The sequence below is a fragment of the Garra rufa genome, chromosome 11 (assembly GCF_049309525.1).
Source record: "Garra rufa chromosome 11, GarRuf1.0, whole genome shotgun sequence".
In the NCBI taxonomy this organism is placed as follows: domain Eukaryota; kingdom Metazoa; phylum Chordata; class Actinopteri; order Cypriniformes; family Cyprinidae; genus Garra; species Garra rufa.
In genome coordinates this window covers 2,982,607-3,005,186 of record NC_133371.1, presented here as the reverse complement: position 1 = coordinate 3,005,186, position 22,580 = coordinate 2,982,607, and the positions used below count along the sequence as shown (strand labels likewise).

At 37.0% G+C, this 22,580-nt stretch overlaps 2 protein-coding genes across 6 annotated transcripts in view; both read right to left on the bottom strand.

Moving 5' to 3' along the window:
* Nucleotides 1-1,457, bottom strand: part of prdm10 (PR domain containing 10) — a 39,626-nt gene extending 38,169 nt beyond the window's left edge. Inside the window, exon 1 of the mRNA XM_073850293.1 lies at nucleotides 1,346-1,457. The gene's annotated coding sequence lies outside the window, so the exon portion shown is untranslated. The remainder of the gene's footprint in view (nucleotides 1-1,345) is intronic.
* A 2,756-nt stretch (nucleotides 1,458-4,213) lies between these two features.
* aplp2 (amyloid beta (A4) precursor-like protein 2) overlaps nucleotides 4,214-22,580 on the bottom strand; it is a 123,747-nt gene continuing 105,380 nt past the window's right edge. For 2 of the 5 annotated variants that reach the window (XM_073851040.1, XM_073851036.1), the window contains 5 exons: nucleotides 22,032-22,067; nucleotides 15,928-16,010; nucleotides 13,435-13,491; nucleotides 8,561-8,737; nucleotides 4,214-6,062 (listed from right to left, as the gene is read on the bottom strand). In XM_073851040.1, coding sequence (XP_073707141.1) covers nucleotides 5,961-6,062; nucleotides 8,561-8,737; nucleotides 13,435-13,491; nucleotides 15,928-16,010; nucleotides 22,032-22,067 — 455 coding nt within the window. In that variant the 3' untranslated portion in view covers nucleotides 4,214-5,960. The remainder of the gene's footprint in view (nucleotides 6,063-8,560; nucleotides 8,738-13,434; nucleotides 13,492-15,927; nucleotides 16,011-22,031; nucleotides 22,068-22,580) is intronic. The other 3 variants (XM_073851038.1, XM_073851037.1, XM_073851039.1) reach the window with 3 other exon arrangements.

Here is a 22,580-nt window from a genome sequence, read left to right as displayed (position 1 = left end):
TGAGCGCTGCACGACAGAATAGATCATGACGTGTCTTGATCTTATTTACATCTTAAATAAATGCTATTTTTAATCTCTCTATCAGCCAATGATAACTCTGAAAGAAAACGCAGAGAGCTCGTATCAGTGGCCGAGAGCGCATCTGATTGACAGCTACACCACGAGCTCTTATATCATCCTGCATTTATTGCGAAATTATATCTCTTATATCAGTGTTGTTGTTAAAGTTCTGTTTATTTTGTTTCAGTGTATAGTTTGCTAATTTTGTCATTTTATACACGTCACGTCTTATTTTATTCATTCAATAAATGCATGTCCACTGCTGAGCTGTAGGTTAGGACTAATTTCCTGGGCAATGAATTACAATTTGAAATCAGTCAGAGCTACAGAAAAATAATATATATATATATATATATATATATATATATATATATATATATATATATATATATATATATCTTTTTTTTTTTTTTTTTACAAATGAAGCTTCATATTATGAGAAGGTAACTTTATACGACCTTTACATCCTGTATTTATTGCGAAATTAGCTTCTAAAAAAACTAAAAAAACAAGAATCTAAAAAGAATCGAAACAACAGTGAGGAATCGATTCTGGAATCGAATCCAATCGATTCCAGAACCAGGAATCGGAATCGGAATCGATTCCAAAATTTTCGGAATCGAACAGCCCTACTAAATACAGGCGCGTACTGGAGGAGCGGTCAGTCTAATCACTAAATGGGGGTAGAGGAGACACACGGTCGGACAGAAAATCCCTAACAGCCGCGCTGAGAGAAAAAACACACGCAACCGCCTATCACCCCGGCCTTCTTCAACCCCTGAGACAAATTAAGAGATTATAAATGCTGTAATGGCGAATGAAGCGATCGGGCGGTTTGTCAGGCTCTCTCCCCCCCTGTCTCAAGCCCGCAGGTTGGGAGTTCCAGTCGGACTATACCACACAACCCGCAGCGGCACAAAAACATTTCCACAGCAGCTATATTAGACATAAACCCGCGCTAGAGGCCGACAACAACAGTGAGATAAGAACAGAGGTGTCTGTTTGAAGTGGAACGGCCCTGCAGTGTCGTTTTAATCGAGCGTATTAGTTTCATGGAGGTTTTCAAACGCAGGACAGGGGCGCTTGGCTCCCCGCGCATAGATGAGCTCGGCCGGCGGGCGCGCTCCGCGACTGTCTGCAGCAGAATGAGGAAGACACGACACGACTCCATTTTGGGTGGGACTAAGACAACAACAAAGCACGGCGAAGACACTCAACAAAATATATCTACACTCTAATCGACCGTCCAACGGAAAACAGGCTGTGAATTTTACGTGACACTTACTGACAGACGATCCTCAATCCGCGCTTAAGCTTCGGGCGTGGATTTCCCGAGAGTTTTCAGCATTTTTAGGAAAAGGTTGAAGTGGGTCTTCCCTCTGAATGGTAGCTGCAGAGATGGCTGCCTTGCATATATTAACATAATCTACCTAGCAACACACGAGCGGCCCCGGGCGACGATTTTCACATTGAAATATAAATCGATAGAGATTTTCAAGAATGATAGGAATAAAATAGCAGATACGCTGTGCTGGATAGTCCGCGTCGTTTAATTTGAATTTCGACATGTATAGATTATTTTTCATTTCGAGATAATTGGTATGTAATGCTCGTATGCCATTTTCCTCACAGTGCCAATGAGAATTTTCCGCCATTTCTCCCAACCAATGAAAAAAATAAACGGTCTTCAGGGCCGTCCAATGAAAAAAAGAGAACGTGCCAGACGTACCAATGATATTTCAAGCGCGTCACACAAGCACTTGTGTACATGTATGCACAGCACGTATATATATGAAGTATGTATATAGAAGGGATCGTACAGTACAAAATGCATGTATTTTTTTTTTAATTAGTACTGATCTGAATAAGATATTTCACATGAAATACACTTACATATAGTCCACAAAAGAAAATAATATTGAATTTAGTGATAGTTGTTCATGAGTCCCTTATTTGTCCTGAACAGTTTGTTCTTCAGAGAAATCCTTCAGGTCCCACAAATTATTTGATTTTTCATCCATTTACACTAGCCATTTATGATAAACATTACAAATAATCCACACAACTCCAGTCCATCAATTAACATCTTATGAAGAGCTGTGTATTTGTAAGAAACAAATCCATCATTAAGACATTTTAACTTGAAACTGTTGCTTCCGGCTAAAATACAAATCCTCTCTCCATAATATTGCTTTCTCATGTCATCTGAGAAGTATGCACAGATCAATTACCATTTACAAACCAAAACAGTTCTACACATCTTGGTGGTTTTTGGTGGATTTTGATGTAAGAGAACAACAGGAGATAGACTTTTTCACTGGATTTGTTATGATGAACTGGTATTTTGTGGATTACTGTGATGATTTTATTGGCTGTTTGGGCACCAATTCTCTGCAGAGGATCCATTAGTGAGCAAGTGATGCAATGCTACATTTCTCCAAATCTATATGAAGAAACAAGCTGTCAACAGATTTTCACTTTTGGATGAAAATGAATGTGTAAAAAGTGTATTGAAAGTGTGTATAGAGTGAGGGGAAAAAAATATTTGATCCCCTGCTGATTTTGTACATTTGCTCACTGACAAAGAAACGATCAGTCTATAATTTTAATGGTAGGTTTATTTGAACAGTGTGAGACAGAATAGCAAAAAATCCAGAAAAACACATTTCAAAAAATTATAAATTGATTTGCATTTTAATGAGTGAAATAAGTATTTGACCCCCTCGCAAAACATGACTAAGCAAAAGCCTCAGGCCAGTTTTTTCTTGTAGTTGGCCACCAGGTTTGCACATCAGGAGGGATTTTGTCCCATTCCTCTTTGCAGATCCTCTCCAAGTCATTAAGGTTTTTGAGGCTGACATTTGGCAACTTGAACCTTCAGCTCCTTCCACAGATTTTCTATGGGATTAAGGTCTGAAGACTGGCCAGGCCACTCCAGGACCTTAATGTGCTTCTTCTTGAGCCACTCCTTTGTTGCCTTGGCCATGTGTTTTGGGTCATTGTCATGCTGAAATTCCCATCTATGACCCATTTTCAATGCCCTGGCTGAGGGAAGGAGGTTCTCACCCAAGATTTGATGGTACAGGGCCCAGTCCATCATTCCTTTGATGCGGTGCAGTTGTCCTGTCCCCTTCGCAGAAAAACACCCCCAAAGCATAATGTTTCCACCTCCATGTTTGACAGTAGGGATGGTGTTCTTGGGGTCATAAGCAGCATTCCTCCTCCTCCAAACACGACGAGTTGAGTTGATGCCAAAGAGCTTGATTTTGGTCTCATCTGACCACAACACTTTCACCCAGTTCTCCTCTGAATCATTCAGATGTTCATTGGCAAACTTCAGACAGACCTGTACATGTGCTTTCTTGAGCAGTGCTGCAGGATTTCAGTCCTTCAATAGTTTTCTTGGTGATTATGGTCTCAGCTGCCTTGAGATTATTGACAAGATCCTCCCGTTTAGTTCTGGGCTGATTCCTCACCGTTCTCATGATCATTGAGATCTTGAATGGAGCCCCAGACCGAGGAAGTTATTTTGTGTTTCTTCCATCTGCAAATAATCGTACCAACTCTTGTCACCTTCTCACTCTTGTAGGCCATTCCAGCCTTGTGTAGGTCTACAATCTTGTCCCTGACATCCTTAGATCTTGGTCATCCTCTTTGGTCTTGGTCATGGTGGAGAGTTTGGAATCTGATTGATTGATAGCTTCTGTGGACAGGTATCTTTTATACAGGTAACACACTGAGATTACGAGCACTGTCTTTAAGAGAGTGCACATAATCTCAGCTCGTGATCTGTATAAAAGACACCTGGGAGCCAGAAATCTTGCTTATTGATAGGGGATCAAATACTTATTTCACTCATTAAAACGCAAATCAATTTGTAACTTTTTTTTAAATGTGTTTTTGTAGTTATTCTGTCTCTCACTGTTCAAATAAACCTACCATTAAAATTATAGACTGATCATGTCTTTGTCAGTGGGAAAATGTACAAAATCAGCAGGGGATCAAATAACTTTCCCCATCGCTGTACATACAAATAAACATACAAAATATGTACATTTAATTCATGCCTATTGTTTTCTGTATAGTTATATGTCCATCTATATATTTATGTAGGTATAAAAAGTAGAACAAAGACAACAAAATGACGCCAATATGGAAGTAGTGAATTTATTGATGTGTTTCCCACCTGTAACCAAGAAGCCATTTTCCACTGAATTCAATCATATTTTACTTCTAATATATGAACTTTGTATTATTTTACCCTCACCCCTACGACCATTTCCACAATCAAGCAGGCAATGACAAGGTCCAAGATTGGAGCCGTTTAGGTGCATAGTGAAAAGTCACATACAGAAATACTGGTCACAGGAAGAGGGAAAAATAGAAAATAAAAGAAGAGAACAAACTTAAAAATATATATCATAACATCTCATATAAGAACAATGCACACCACAGGCTGTCCTTGATAAAAGCCATGATTGCAACATCAACTATACAAGCATACAAAGACATTGCTAAGAAGGGGGGGAAGAGAGAGAGAGCAAAAAAAACAACAATTGACTCAATTTTTTCCTTGCCTTCCATAGTAGTGGGCATGCAAAACATTACTTACACTTGCCTCGGCCTCCAGCTGGCTAACTTTAGTGCGTTTTTGTCTTTAATCATAGTTTTCAAGGGTATGTCCATAAACTATACATGTATCATAGTATAATTACAATCGACTCCAATAGCGTATTTACGTTCTCTTTGATTTAAGCAATGTGTGCAAAGTATGGCCACGCGATAAAACTCTCAATAGCATTTCCCATTAGGCAGCTATGAAATGAAAACACAGTATATTCGTGATTATAAACGTGAAAAAGATGAATGCAACGTCAGGCCAGATTGACTATAAAAAGGAAAAGTTGGAGTGTATGGATGTAACATGGCAGGAAAAAAAAGGAAAATCTGAGAAAAGAGGCATTTTAGTGTGATATGGGAGACTGGAGGCCCCTAACCTCGTGGCCCTTCAAACCAATCCACACTGAGCATCTGCAGGGGCCGCACCGTATATTGGTCCAAGTATATGACACCATAACCAAAAGATCAAAACAAATGAGACAGAAATCGGGCACCTCTACATTCACAATCAGCCAAAATATCTGGCAGGCCGTCACACCATTCAGTTCGAACCATTCGTGGTATCTTACACGGGAGATGGTATCAGATGTTTGGACCGGGAATATCAGTCCTTTAATCTCAAAGTTTAAACCTGTAACCCAGCCAAGATTTAAGCTCTGGAAAAAAACGACTATGACTAAACTGACCATCTACTTTTTTGTCTATTCATGTATGTTGTGTGTTTTTAATAATTACAAAGTAAATGAATGAATGATTTTCTTTTCATATTTTCTGATTTCACTATACATTTAAGTCATTACAAATAACCTTCATATACAAGCAATCTATTTAAAAGAAGTATATCCGGCGGCCAGCGATGGTGTGGACAGACTGCTGTCTCGTATTGATTGTTTCAGCTTTGCTGTACCTCTATAGACTAGATTTCAACAGAACTTTATAAAATTAACATTTAAAACAACATTACAATACGCTCCGATTTCAATGACGGAAAATCAATTCCAGGCTAATTTGCAGAATCATGTTCTCCTGATTTAAAACCATTGACTTCAAAAGAAAATGAAAAACGAAAAAAAAAAAAAAGTTACAAGAGCATAAAATTGCGCTCCATGATACAACAGTAGCAGTATTAGAAGTAGTAGTATTAATAAACCATTGTTTTTTTCGTTTTCTTTAAATGAACCAGAATATGCATTTCAAATGCATGAAATGATTTGAGAGCAGTTTTATAATTGGTCAGTAGTATGTTCACCCCTCTCCAGCTCCACAGCGCCCCATGATGGCTAAATCTGCATCTGCTCCAGGTATTTGTAGGTGGGGTTTTCGTAGCCGTGGTTCTGCATCTTGCTCAGGTGACGTTCTTCTGGAGTTAGCATAGGATCAACCTGAAACACAAGAGGAAGATTTGGGATGTCAATACCTCCAAAAAAGAATGGGTAGCATCAGAATAAGAGTCCAAACAGCTAATAAAAACATCACAATCATCCACTGGTGAAGCAAAAAGCTATGTTTTTAAGAAACAAAACTGTCGCTTCTGGCCAAAACACCACTCCATAATCCATAATAACACTTCCTTCAGTGAAAAAGTCATAACTATTAACTATCTCTTTCATAAATAAGTTGTGTTGCTTAAAACACATCTGACAAAAAAACACCTAAATCTTGTTACATTATAACCAGGGTTTGAAATTAACACCCACCAACCCGCCAAATGCGGGTAAAAATGAGCTGTGGAGGGTAACTCTGTCAAAACACTAGCTAATTTGGCTGGTTACATTTCGTTCACTCATTCATTTATTGGGGAAGTTCATGCAAGCCAAATCTGTGCAGGTTTAGTGCAAATACTAAACTCGTGAGACCTCATGACATTATGGAGTATATTGCAACAAACAAACAAAACACTCCTACAGCACTCCTACGAATTTAGTGTGTGCGCATTTATAGTGCATTCTTTCACTGCATGAATTAGTCTATTAATATGCATTAAGAACATAATTCAAGATATGGGGCAGAAAATGTATATATTAATATAATTTCATATAGTTAATATAATATTACACAAAGAGTGCCGTTTTTTTCTTTAAAAAATCTGCATGATTACAAATGTGATATTGATTTTATACAGTTCAAATAAACAATAAGAGACTTGCATATGTTTTAGACACTATATTGGCTGTTTTTGCTCTATTTTGGCACCAAAATCATTCCAAACACAGCCACAGCACTGTTTTGCATCTCAGAGCAACATGACAGTGTTTCTTTCCTGAATGAATCAACTGTTTAAATGATTCGGTTCAATCGCAATTAACAGCGACTTGCTGCCACCTACTGGCGGTTTTAATTTCACATTTAAAGGAGTAGTTCACTTTCAGAACAAAAATGTACAGATAATGTACTCACCCCCTTGTCATCCAAGATCTTCATGTCTTTTTTTCTTCAGTCGTAAGAAAATTGTGTTTTTTGAGGAAAACATTTCAGGATTTCTCTCCATATAATGGACTTCTATGGTGCCCCCAAGTTTGAACTTCCAAAATGCAGCTTCAAAGGGCTCTAAACGATCACAGACGAGGAAAGAAGGGTCTTATCTAGTGAAACGATCGGCTATTTTCTAAAAATTACAATTTTTATAGTTTTAACCTCAAATGCTCGTCTTGTCTAGCTCTGTGTGTACTTTGTGTAGAGATTAAAAAGTATATAAATTGTAAATGTTTTTAGAAAATAACCGATCGTTTTACTAGATAAGACCCTTCTTCCTTGGCTGGGATCATTTAGAGCCCTTTGAAGCTGCATTTTGGAAGTTCAAATTTGGGGGCACCATAGAAGTCCATTATATGGAGAGAAATCCTGAAATGTTTTGCTCCAAAATCATCATTTCTTTACGACTGAAGAAAGAAAGACATGAAGATCTTGGATGACAAGGGGGTGAGTACGCTATCTGTAAATTTTTGTTCTGAAAGTGAACTACTCCTTTAAAGTATCTTTTCATTTTTAAAATAATTTCAAATATCAGTATTCAACGTTTTAAAATGTTTAAAATATCAAAACATTATTTCTGCATTTGTAACAGCAGGTTAAAGCATTCCATGTCTTTCTGGGCTTCATTAAACAATGTGTAAATGCATCTAAATGGCACCTTAGATGAATTTTGTTGATAATGCTTTCATTTTTTTTTGTATCAGCCTTAATGTATTATTATTATTATTATTATTATAACTGACTGACTAAATGTAAGAATTTCACTCAAAAGAATGCACACTTTTAGAAAAAAAATGGCTTTATAAAGGTAAAAATCTATTTAAACTTATTGGAAAAGATTAATTTATCACTGCAGTGAACTGGTCACACAGAATATGAAGAATATCAAAGAATTCAGGAGTCAGTTGTCCATGTGCAATAACACATTCCACATAATATTGTCTAATTATCTTTATCAATACTGTTGTTATCGATAAAATCCCAGAAAATGTTGAGATATTATTTTTTGTCAATATCACAAAATTTTTTGGCTAGTAGAAGTTATGAATGGCAAGTAACTTAATGTATTAGCCAAATTGGATGGTGAGTGAAAAAGCTAATTTCAATCCCTGATTATAAATGTCGGACTGCATCCTTGCTGAAAACAAGCAATTTCTTAAAACCTTACTGATGTCAAACCTTTCAATGGCAGTGTATAGTCATTTAATATTTTACATATTCAATTGTATACAAACTCTAAAAGACCTCAACTTTTTTTGAACCTGCTTGTCCTTGCATGCTCTGAGTAAGAGTATTATCCTTCACCGCGATTGAGAGAGTCTGTCTGGCCTTTTCGTTATCTTCTTCAAGGTTGCATTGAAAACAATGAGAGTGAATGATGGAGCGTCACGCGTGACCGTTAGCTCACCTCCACAATGCCGTGACTGATGGTGCCGTACTGCCTCTTCCTCAGCAGCACCAGACTGATCACAATCACGGTCGCTATGGCCACCGCAATCACCAGCAGGCCAATCAGAGCGCTGCTTCCGAAGCTGAAATCATCCACCAGGGGGCGGAACGTCTCCTGCTCTGATCCACGGCTGAACTACGAGGGAAAAATAAACAGCAGGATTATTTACACTCCGAAAGCACAAAGAGCCAAGGCAAACACTGTTAACAGACATCTTAAAGAGCAGTCCATGTTGCTAAAGCAGGGAACTCATCCTGTAACTCATGTATAGTGAGAGGAACAAGAGTTGCCATGACTACATAATGTGCCATAATTAGCACCAAATGAAAATCAAAAGAATTTGCTGGAGATGGATAGGAAAAGAGAAGCTCTAAACATTGCTTCATCACACTTCACATGAATATAGTTTTAAATCACATAGGGCTGTCCCCGAATAGTCGAAGATTCGATGCATCGATATGCGGAGCCTGATTCGACCACCGATCTCACAGTCGAATCTTTGCGGGTGAAACGAGCATCATACCATTTTGGCAATATGGGGGAGCTCAATGTCAAATTGCACACAGAACTACTGATTTTGTACGGTTATATTAAGCTATATACAGCCTTTGATTATGATAATGCAGTAAAAACAAAAGTGAAAAGAAAGAAGCGTTCAATAAATAGGTAATAAATAATAAATTTGGAGGAGCCTTTTTTGAATGGTTTTCTGTTGGCACTGGCAGTGAGCGTTCTGCGCTCTGTTTATGCGCCCCCGCGGTGCCTCGCGTTTTCGCCGCCTGCTGCGCCTCGCGTTTTTGCAGGAGCGCTCTGAGCGCCTGAAGTTCAAAAAAAAAAAAAAAAAATCAACTCTGAGCGGAAAAACGCCCAACGTCATTCACGTTCTTTTCCATTGTCCAATCGAATGAATGGAGACGCGGGTCTTCTGTTGTGATGGCGAAAGTTTACCGTCGCTTAAAAAGTCCGGAGACTGCAAGAAATGGAGGAGAAACATTTGGTGTCTATCGTGGGTAATCAGGAGCTGTATTACTTAGGGTTTCTGCTAATATGACAGTTTACTTAACAGCAAAAAACTAAGATTTTAGAGCGTTCGCGCTATGATCCTTTGATTTGACTGACAGGACAGCTGTTTTGGTCGTTGCTTAGCAAAAAAGGCAGTGCTGTGCGCCTCGCGTTTTTAGAACTAAAAGACGCGTTCTGTGTTTTTATTTAAACCTAAATAAGTTCGTCTGTCAGTTGGAAGGCAGTTTTGGTCGCTTTATTAAAAGTTGTTGCTGTGTGCAGTGTGTAAAATAAAATAAAAATAGTTTTACCCTCCTGCTGACTATAATGTCGTGCATCTTTCAACCCATTCACACACACACATAGGCCTAGATGATTCGACTATCGGTCGACTATAGAAAGATTCGAAAATTCTGATTCGACTATGAAAATTCATAGTCGGGGACAGCCCTAAAATCACATGTAGTCTAGAGAGATAAAAACATAAAAAATGCCTGACATCTAAATCAAACCTGTTTTTTCAGTGCCTCAAATCTGAATATATTACATTTCCCAGCAGAAAACAGGATTCTTAAAGGGACAGTTCACCCAAAAATGAACCCAAAAGTTTACAGAATCAGCAAAATGTTAATTATTTTACCAAAATATGACGGATCACACAAAATGCATGTTATTTTTTTATTTAATACTGACCTGAATAAGATATTTCACATAAAAGATTTTTTTTTTTTTATGTTTAGTGATAGTTGTTTATGAGTCCCTTGTTCGTCCTGAACAGTTAAACTGCCTGCTGTTCTTCAGAAAAATCCTTCAGGTTCCACAAATTCTGTGGTTTTCTGGCATTTTTGTGTATTTGAACCCTTTTCAACAATGACCGTATGATTTTGAGATCCATCTTTTCACACTGAGGACAACCGAGGGACTCATATGCAACTATTACAGAAGGTTCAAACGCTCACTGATGCTTCAGAAGGAAAAACTAAGCATTAAGAGCTGGGGATGAAAACTTCTGAACAGAATAAAGATGTGTAGATTCTCTTTTTTTTTTTTTTAATTTAGCGCTGCCATTTAGAAGCTACTTGTTTCCCAGAAGGCAAAATAAGTTACATTTAACCTTATCTTCAAATTCTTTCTAAAATTATCTGTACTTCTCTCTAACAACCGTATGTTAACTTTTGAACAGGGTCATTTTTATAAATTCAACTATTATTTTCTCATGTGGGCTTTATGTAAATGTCTTTCTAGCTTATTCAGGTCAGTACTATATGTGACCCTGGACCACAAAACCAGTCATAAGGTTAAATTTTACTAAACTGAGATGTATAGATCATATGAAAGCTCAATAAATAAGCTTTCTATTGATGTATGGTTTGTTAGGATAGGACAATATTTGGCTGAGATACATCTATTTGAAAATCAGGAATCTGAGGGTGCAAAAAAATCAAAACACTGAGAAAATCACCTTTAAAGTTGTCCAAATTAGGTTCTTAACAATGCATATTACTAATTAAAAATTACATTTTGATATGTTTATAGTAGGAAATTTACAAAAAAATCTTCATGGAACATGATCTTTACTTAATTTCCTAATGATTTTTGGCATAAAAGAAAAATCTAAAATTTTGACCCATGCAATGTATTTTTGGCTATTGCTACAAATATACCCCAGCGACTTAAGACTGGTTTTGTGGTCCAGGGTCACATATAAAGAAATGACATGCCTTTTCTATCATCCCTTATATTTGAGTAAAATAATGAACATTTTGCAGATTCTGCATTTAACTTCAACTGCATTTCCTCATTTCTGTGGAACACAAAAAGATACTTTGAAACATGTTTATACTGCTCTTTTACAACATTGACTCATTGGGTTCCAAAGAAAGAAGGTCATACAGGTTCAGAACAATTAAACTATAATGATAACTATTAGTATGAAGTTTTAATAATCATTCTAATTCATTTAAAATAGAGATGTCCATAATGTACTATAATGATTATGACAAAGAAACAAGAGCATTATTTACAACATTATTACCTGTAAACCACAGACTCAGGCAAACAGGGAAGTCCAGTTCTTGCCTGATAAGCTTTTTTGACTCTCAAGAGTCAGTAGCTGCTGACTTGCATTTTATGATTAACCAAGGACCATGGCTTCAGGTAAAAAAAAAGTTCTTTACTGTTCTACTGAGAAAGAAAAACTCACCTACAGTATCTCAATTCTCAAGGGACAATACTATAGAAATGAAACTTGGATATATTTTAGAGTAGTCGATGCGCAGCTTGTATAGCAGTATAGATTTACTTTTCTTCTGAAAATAACTCAACATACAGCCATTATTGTCAAAATAGCTGGCAACAAAAGTGAGTACACCCTAAGTGATAACAGCAGTGTGTTGTTTAACCATGCAAAGCCACATGTCCTATTCATGAGTGCTGCCAGCATTGCTTTAAAGGTTGCAGAAGTAGAAGGTCAGCTTGTCAGTGCTCAGACCATACGCCGCACACTGCAACAAGTCGGTTTGCATAGGTGTCATCCCAGAAGGAAGCCTCATCTGAAGCTGGCTCACAAGAAAGCCCACAAACAGTTTGCTGAAGACAACCTGTCCAAGAGCATGAATTACTGGAACCATGTCCTGTGGTCTGATGAGACTATAAGATAAACTTGTTTGGTGCAGATGGTGTGCAGTATGTGTGGTGATGCTCTGGTAAGGAGTACCAAGAACATGGATTTCATCATGTACTGTACATTCTGAAGCAGAACATGCTGCCTTTCTTCTAGAGACTAGGACGAATGGCAGATTTCCAACATGATAACGATCCCAAACACACAACCAAGATGACAGCTGCCTTCCTGAGGAAGCTGAAGGTGAAGGAGTGGCCAAGTATGTCTCCAGACCTGAACCCTATTAAGCACCTGTGGGACATCCTCAAGCGGAAGGTGGAGAAGCACCATGTGTCTAACATCCAGCAGCTCTGTGAGGAGTGGAAGAGGATCCCAGCAACAACCTGTGCAGCTTTGGTCAATTCCATGCCCAGGATGATTAAGGCAGTGCCAGATAACAATGGTGCTAACACAATATATTGACACTTTAGACAAGTTCACTTACGTTTGTTGCCAGCTATTTTGACAATAATGGCTGTATGTTGAGTTATTTTCAGAGGACAATAAATCTACACTGCTATACAAGCTGCACATCGACTACTCTAAAATATATCCAAGTTTCATTTCTATAGTATTGTCCCTTGAGAAGATATACTAAAATGGCTGCTGAAATGTGAGGGGTGTACTCACTTTTGTGAGATACTGTACATCTTGGATGGTCTGAGGATGAGTAATATCGCTTATAACCAACAGAATGATACCATCCGCTAACATATGTATCGTTTTCAGTACGAATTGGCCTTAAACAAATGGCAATATTCATTTTTGGGTGGACTATTCCCTTAAGATTGAAACTGGGTGTTAATATGAATGAACGTGTATCGATCTGCTTGGCAAAGTGCTAAATGGACTGAATGTGCACTGACAGCCGTGACTGGCGATTTTCACACACAAATGTTCAGTGCTCAATTCCATTTGTGTGAGAAGCTAATGGTGACGAATGATGGCCAGTATTCACTGGACATGCTCATGCGGTCGCATTAAAAACATGCACACGTGCTGTGGACGTTCGTGGATAAACAATATAAGGTCATTAATGATGTAAAACTGTCATTTGCTCACAGATAGAACCGAAGCAGCCTATTGCAATCTTCCTCCAAACCATTTACAGCTTCTAGACTGCAGACTGTAATACCGTGTATTGGGCACAGGAGGGCGCTGTACTTACCAGAGGATCAACACCATTCAAAATCACTTCTTTAACATCCAGAGTCTCATCAATCACCTGTCAACACAGACAGGGCAGTCTCAGTTACTTCCTTGGGAACTGAAGAGTGAGTCAGTGTATGTGTGATGTGCAAGATTTCAGTGATTATTGAAGATCAAGGGGACCAAATAGAAAAGTTACCAAAAAGGTTATCTGATAAAAGCTTATTGATTGACAACTATTCTGAAAACTAATGTGTTGTGTCTCCCTCAATGTCTATGGTGCTGGTTTACTGCTGATTACAGCAACAGATTGGGATTAAATACTGTGAGCAAATCCAAAATAATTCATGGTCTTTGATATGGTGGCTATGTCCTTGTTAGAAAACATGACTGATTGTATTTAATGCAGGGAAAGATAGTCATTTCCATCTTGGTATTTTGCTATTAAACAAAACACCTCAACATGTATTGAAAAAAACATTCAATGAAGGGCCATTAGAGGATGTTAAAAGGCATAGTTCACCCAAAAACATGTCTTCTGCTGAACTCAAAAGAGGATATTTTGAAGAACGTTGGTAGCTAAACTGGTTTCAGTTCCTATTTAACTCCACTGTATTTTTGTCTACACAGTGGCATTAAAAAGAAACCAAAACTGTAAACCAACATTAGTCAAAACAACATCCACAGAAGAAAAAGTCATATAGGTTTGGAAAAAACACAAGGGTAAATGATTAGTTTAATTTTTTGGTTAAACTATGCCTTTAATGTATCTTAGATGCTCTCTGATAGCTCTTCTGTGTGATTTCAGAAAGACAAACATGCAGAAATACTGTACAAACAAAACAAGCTCAACATGAGCCACATTCTTCAGAGAGATCATGCATTGCATGTGTCCAGCTCAGCCCTTCACAACCACACAGGCTTTTGTGTGAGCTGCGATTAGAGGAGAGGAATGTGACTGGGAAATATGTGAATGTGGCATGCAATGAAGGCTGGGATATGAATGAGATAACACTGAAATAAACCAGATTTGTTTTTCTGGAAGGAGTTAGCAGTGATAGCAAGGCAGCAGAAGAAGCACTACACTTTTGAGCTTTTGAGTTTAGTTTCAGCAGAGCTATAGATGTTTAAATAGACAATGTTTAGATTATTAGATTGTAAATTATTTCATTTGTTTCACAGCCATTATGAAACCGTACAACCTGCAGTGAGCAGCTAAAATTGATAGTGTGTAAAGCTGCTTTGGAACAAAATATTTAAAATTTGCTAAAAATAAATGTTATTTATTTAAAACTTTATAAAAAAAACATGGCTTTTATACATTATATACACTACCAGTGAAAGGTTTTTTAACAGTGACATTTTTAAAGTAGTCACTTCTGCTCACCAATCCTGTATTTATTTGATCCAAGGTACACCAAAAACAGTAAAATTTTAAAATATTTAAAATAATTTTTTTTTATTTTAATATATTAAAAAAAAAAAAAAAATCCTGTGATCAAAGCTAAATTTTTAAGCATCATTACTTCAGTCACATGATCCTTCAGAAATCATTGTAATATGCTGATTTGCTCTTCAAGAAACATTCACTATTTTTATTATCATCATTTAAAACAGTTGAGTACATTTTTTCAGGATTCTTTGATGAATAGAAAGATCCAAACATCAGCATTTATCCAAAATAAAAAGCTTAAGCTTGGAGTCGGTATAATTTTTGGGGGGGGAAAAATGACAGAAATTAATACTTTCATTTAACAAGGATGCTTTAAATTGCTCAAAAGTGATGATAAAGACATTTATAATGTTAAAAAAGATTTCTATTTCAGATAAATGCTGTTCTTCTGAACATTCTATTCAAAGAAACCTTAAAAGATATACTCCGCTGTTTTCAACATAGTAATAAAAACAGTTAATGATAATAATAGTTGTTTTAGAGCAGCAAATAAGAATATTTGAATGATTTCTAAAGGATCACTTGATTGAAGTAATGATGCTAAAAATTCAGTTTTAAAATCACAGGAATAAATTACATTTTGAAATGTATTCAAACAGGAAATAATTATTTTAAATAGTAAAATATTTCAAAATGTTGCTGTTTTTGCCATACTTTGGATCAAACAAATGCAGGCTTGGTGAGCAGAAGAGACTTCTTTAAAAAACATTAAAAATCTTACTGTTCAAAAACATAGCTGGCGTCATATTTTAAAGGGAAGGTGATTATATTTGAGGGTCAAAATGTTTAAAAATCCTAGAAAATTTCACACTAGAGCTGCCTTGCAAATGCAGTAAAGTTAAATAAATTCACATGGCACAGTTATAACTATGAGACCACAGAGCAGGTGGTCTTACAAATGTTAATCTAGGTGTATTATTAAGCCATTACTTTATTATTAGCATTGTTTTATTATCCTTATTTGGTCGTTTATGTAACTTCAATCATCGGCAGTTGGCACAGTGTTCGCAAGAGATCAGTAAAGCGTGTGTTGTGTTGGAGGCAGGCTGGTGGGCTCACCACATTTTCGTTGATCTTGCTCTTGCTGTTGATGACTTTTTCTTCTGCTCCAATCAGACCATCCAGACTGTTCATGCCAGAGCCTGAAGAGGAAACAGCCAATCAGAGACAGGAAAACAAGTTGGAATCTTGCAATTACGCATTAATAATACTTCAACCCTTACAAACATCTCTGTGACCAACAGTGGCTACAATTAGCAACATCTAGTACAGTCCAAATCATGGTTCGAATCCTACTGCCTTGCCATTTTGTTTTATTTTTTCGCCACGCCGTCAGTCAGGGGACGACACGCCAACATAAACTCATTCATTAGTCACGCATTTATTTAAGTGTATGATATAGAAGCTCACACTAAACCCAGAGCCCTCCTGGATCAGTCCAGACAAGCTCATAGCAAACACTCAGCTCAGACTAAGAGGTGTGATCTATTGTGGTCAAAAGGTCTCTTCCTGGTAGAATTAGCATCTTGGGACATCCTGTGAGCACTTGTTTCCAGTAACAGCTCTATAAATATATATAGTCGCCCTACATATTAAACAATTAAAGTCATGAGACTGCATTCATAATCCATTTTACTTCCATAATGTGACATACTTAGGAGTGAAACAAACGATTGGATGGTCAAATGAGATTCCATTCAAGAACCAGGAATCAAGCCATTCAAGCTTCTACATGGAGAATAATGTTGCCAAGGAATGATTTCTCATTTTCATTTAGTTTAAAGGATAAGTTCACTTCCAGGACAAATATTTACAGATAATGTACTCACCCACTTGTCATCCAAGATGTTCATGTCTCTCTTTCTTCAGTTGTAAAGAAATTATGCTTTTGAGGAAAACATTTTAGGATTTCTCTCCATATAATGGACTTCTATGGTGCCCCCGAGTTTGAACTTCCAAAATGCTGTTTAAATGCAGCTTCATTTCTAAATGATCTCAGCTGAGGAAGAAGGGTCTTATTATGAATTATATCAATAAAAAAAAAAATCAATCAATTATTATATTCATTAAATAACATATAAATATATTGTATTTTGTCTTAATTGTTTAGATTTCTATAATGCATCATCTTCTTGTTGATCCACCAGTTCACATTTACAATCTTTGGTTGATTTTCACTTTGGTCAGAACAAAAACAGCAGACGGCCTCATTAGAAATGCCAATTCATTCTCTGCCAGCAGATGGCGCTTTCGGAACGGCAGAAATATTGCAGTTTTCCCGGTAACTGCAAATTTTAGACCTTTTAAAATCATAATTAATACTTTCTTGTACCATTGAAAACTTTCTATGGCCTTGAATTTGATACTACAATTAAGACTTTTTAAGACTTTCCCATGGAAACCCAGTATACTTTTAACCTCAACTGCTCGTCTTGTCTCGTCTCTGTGATGCGCATGTGCAGTCTGTGTAATCAGGGTCAATACAGTTAGGGTATGTCGAAAAACTCCCATCTAGTTTGGTCTTCAACTTCAAAATTGTCCTACAATGCTGTTTCACCTTTTTTTGTAATGGCCGTTTGATCTTCTTTGTATGTTCACTTTGTAAACACTTGGTCAGTACTTCTACAGCGATGTAGGGCGATTTTAAAGTTGGGGGTAAAAACAAGACGATAGTTTTTTGACATACCCTAACTATACTGACCCGAATTACACAGACTACGTATGTGCATCGCAGAGAAGAGATGAGACAAGACGAGCATTTAAGGTTAAAAACTATATTAATTGTCAATTTGATTCGAAAATAACCGATCGTTTCGCTAGATAAGACCCTTCTTCCTCGGCTGGGATCATTTAGAGCCCTTTGAAGCTGCATTTAAACTGCATTTTAGAAGTTCAAACTCGGGGCACCATACATATCCATTATATGGAGAGAAATCCTGATCCTTTTCTTCAAAAAAACAATTTCTTTACGACTGAAGAAAGACAGACATGACTGTTGCCAAAATGCAACCTGGGCTGTTTTTTTTTTTTTTACTGCAAACGAGACAAACTTATATTTAAAAGCATAATTACGACAAACGAGCCGTTTTTGAGATTGACCGCGATTTCGTTTTGTGGTCAGTGGCCGGTGAATGGGAATACTAGGGGCATACATTTGAGCGCATCAAAATCGATATTTTTCCAACACTAAGAAGGCTCGACACTCCATGACACTTTGCTCGAAGTATCGCCTGGGTCTCTACACATGAACTCGAGCATTGAGAACATTGTTTGTGTACACAGAGTTTACTAAAAAGAAAGTTTTTGAACAACTCACTTTCACTGTTTAAGTTTCCGCTCGCGGCCGTCTTGCCAGTCAAAAGGTGTCGATCTCCGAATGCGAGGATGGATAGCTCCTAAAGCATATTTCCATATAAATGCACGGCTAATTCGTTGTTTTGTCGCAAGTGAAAAACAATATTAAACTTCTAGTTGTAAAAAGAGCCTCATATAAGCCTAATATTTCGTCCTGTGGAGTCCATTCATTCGCATTCAGAGATCGACACTTCTCGACTGGCAAGACGGCCGCGAGCGGAAACTCAAACAGTGTAAGTGAGTTGTTCAAAAACTTTCTTTTTAGTAAACTCTGTGTACACAAACAATGTTCTCAGTGCTGGAGTTCATGTGTAGAGACCCAGGCGATACTTCGAGCAAAGTGTCATGGAGTGTTGAGCCTTCTTAGTGTTGGAAAAATATCGATTTTGATGCGCTCAAATGTATGCCCCTAGTACTCCCATTCACCGGCCATTGACCACAAAACGAAATCACGGTCAATCTCAAATACGGCTCGTTTGTCGTAATTATGCTTTTAGATACAAGTTTGTCTCGTTTACAGTAAAAAAAAAACAGCCCAGGTTGCATTTTGGCAACAGTTATCCTTTAAGAAAATAAATCAATTGAAATAAAATAGAAAACGATGGTAAAATAACACTGATTAGATATATAAAATAAAAAGATAATCATGAATTGAAATTAAACAGCATGAATGGCTGTTACCACAACATTCTATGTAGATGCCAGAAACGTCCAAAGACACCTGGCTAAAATGAGTCCTGCTTGCACAACAGCACACTGGAAATCTCATTGGTGGAGAGAACAACAATACCCTCCACCCACACTCATTGTTTGACTGTCAAAGCAGCAGGTCACCAATGCTGAAAGATTAACTATGTTCAGCAGCAGTCACAAGCTCTGGAGAGAAGGGCGTGCGGCTTAACCATGCACGACTGAACCACTAACCACCAGAACACAAACACAGTCAAAATACTTCAGTACATGGAGGTCAAGTGCGTCACCAAGACAATTAGACTTCACACATGAGATGAGACAACAAAAACAACAAGACCAATCAGATTTGGACAATTTCAGAAGAGGTGGTGACTGGTGCGTTGTGGGTGGTTGTAGGGAGTCACTATTTGGTTTCTAATGTGGTTTTCTAGATAGTTCCTAAAGCTTTGCTGAGTGGTTGCTAAGTAGCTCAAGTCAAAAGAGCCCAACCCAGGAGTGAAAATTAGGGGCTTTGAGCAAAAATACCACTAAATTGAACAAAAATTGTGAAACTAAATCTATCACAGCAGTTGCAGTTAAAGTGACATATATATAAATGAGAAGTGTTGATTGTGGCATTACACTCAAACACAACGGCCAGTTGTTGTGTGAATACATGTTTGCCAACTTTTAATAGCATCTAACAGTCTTTGTAAATAATCATATCAGATGCAGCTTCTGTTGCAACTTTTACAGTTTGGAGACAGATTTTGATGATTAAATTTAATAACTGTATTGTGATTGATTATAAGATTTAAGCATTTGATATGAGACAACTATGGAAGCCTGTTTCCGTCACCGAATAAAAAATTTATAAAGTTTGTGACTTTTTCTCTCACAATTCAGACTTTTTTCTCAGAATTGCATGATATATTTCTTGAAATTGCAAGTTTATATCTTGCAATTCTGACTTTTTTCTTAGAATCGTGAGAAATTTGCAATTGAGAGCTATTAAGTCCAATTCTGAGGGGAAAAAGACAAGTTCTGAGAATTGCGAGTTTATCTCTCACTATTTTTATAACTCGCAATTGTGTGTTATAAAGTCAGAATTGTGAAGAAAAAGAAAAAAATCACAATTTAGAGATACAAACTCGCAATTCTGAGAAATAAATTTAGTTTATATCTCGCAATTTTGACTACTTCTCAGAATTGTGAGTTTGTCTCGCAATTCTGATTTTATAACTCACAATTGTACGTTTATATCTTGCAATTCTGAGAAAAAAAAAGTCAGAATTGAGAGTTTATATCTTGCAATTCTGAGAAATATAATTTCTCAGAATTGCAAGTTCATGTCCCGCAATTTCAAGTTTATATCACGCAATTCTGAGAAAAAAGTTGAAATAGTACATTTATATTACACAATTCTAAGAAAAAAGTCTGAATTGTGAGTTCCTATCTTGCAATTCTGACTTTTTCTCAGAATTATTAGTTTGTCTCGCAATTCTGACTTTATAACTCACAATTGCGAGTTTATATCACGCAATTCTGAGAAAAAAGTCATAATAATACATTTATATTACACAATTCTGAGAAAAAAGTCATAATAGTGACTTTACAATTCTCAATTCTGCAATCCTGAGAAAAAAAAGTCAGAAAAATGTGTTTATATTACGCAATTCTGAGAAAAAGTCTGAATTGTGAGTTTACATCTTGCGATTCTGACTTTAATGTCTCACAATTCTGAGGAAAAAAGTCAGAAGTATGAGATGCAAACATGCAATTACAAGAAATTTTTATTTTTTATTTTTTTTTATTCAGTGGCGGACATGGGCTTCCATAGCCAACAGATACATTTAACAAGGTAAATATAACAATAGGCCTTACATAAGGTAAAAATGCTCCTAGAAAATTAATTCCACGTGACAAATATTGCCTCTAAGTAGAATAGTTCATTTCTGACACTGTATGAGTCCTTTTAATGCAAGCTACGTATATTTAATCAGGCCTTTTTTTAACATGATTTGAGCTATCATTCTTGTCTGTAGTATAAATGATACTCCATAATTTACACTATGAAGTTTATTCATGGTTGAAGGCTGTTTAAATTCCTAACCATAAGTATAAATAAAAGCAATAGTGAATTGCAAGCTTCTACCACTAATAATCCAAGAATAGGTATATGGGTGCATTCATAAGGGGCGGGATCACAAGATTAAACGGTAAACAGGCTATGTTCTAATAGCACAATCCGTGGGTCAACTAAAACAGCGGTACTGCAACAGAACTACTAAATTAATGAGCTCCTATCATGAAAAGCACAAGATAACTAGAGAAAACGAGATGAGGCCCAATAAGTAGCAAATGAGTCCTAAGGATGTGTCGACACAGAGCTGGGTCTGAATCCGGTTATTTGTCTTCCTGACACAGGCAGGTAGTGAGGAAGCCGTAACTGCTTTAGCAGCACACAGCACATTTACATTGGACTCCTTCTCCGATCCAAATGGCTAATTAGCTTAACAAGCTGCCTGGACTTTTCATTAGGCAAAGCTCTTCCGGCCAGACATTGAGGGATGGGATGTTTGGTCTCTCCATCGGAGGGAGTGACGGAGAGAGGAAATTAAAAACATGATGGCTAACAGGGCTGAAGGGACAGACGGAGCAAAAGCATGGGGTGGAAATACAGTAAAAATATGAGGATAGATGGGGAGATGAGGCAAGAAGTTTGCAAGGAGGGCTGGGTAAAAATTCTGAATAATCTACATTTAAACAACCATAGATTCCTAAACGACCAAAATGACAATTAATCCTTAATTATATATATAAAATGTAATTTTTAAAAACAAAATGTATCATTTTTCATTAAAACATTTTTTTTGTTATAATTCACGTGATAGTGTTTTTTTTTTTAAGTTTATATAAATATACTCACTTATATATGCACAAAAATTAGTTTATGTAAAAAAAAACAGGCTTCCTGACAATGAATAAATATTGGATATAATCAAAATGAAATATAAAAAATGATGCAATACCCAGTCCTTAATGCAACAATAAAAAAAGGAAGAAAAAAAGCGCAAACACAACATTTAGGAGGCTGAAGAAAAAAAGAGAAACAGAGAAAAGCAGCAGAGACCCACCTTTCTTGAAGGCACGAGGGGGTTCAGAGAGATCGCCTAGGCATTGCGTACAAGCAAAAGACAAAACAAGAAAAGATTGGAATAGAAAAAGAGAAAAAAAAACCCAGGTGAGTAAAAGAGAAGTAGTCAGGCTTATCAAGCTGTGTCTGCGGACGGAGAGGAGAATCCCGCAGGGACAGAATGATAAAGAAAAACAAATCAAAGAACGGGGAAAAGAAAGACCCAGGATGTGTTTGTGGACAGGCCTGTCATAATGAAAGCCCTCCTGGGCTCTAATGTGTTTATTACACTGCTCATTTCGTATATCGTGTTTTAATTTCGCAGTTTTGCAGTTTCCTTAAAGGCTTGGCAGGCCCAGGCAAGACAGTGAATGAGCAGGACTGGGCTCAGAAAGAGAGAGATTTTCAAAGCACTTGGCTGCAGTGTGACGCCAGAGCCTCAGGCTTTATGATTTTAGCTGAACTTCAAATGGCTTGGTGTTTAAGGCGATGCCAATGGGGATTCAGGCAAGCTTAGATAAGCAGAAACCTATGACCCGAGTGCAGCATT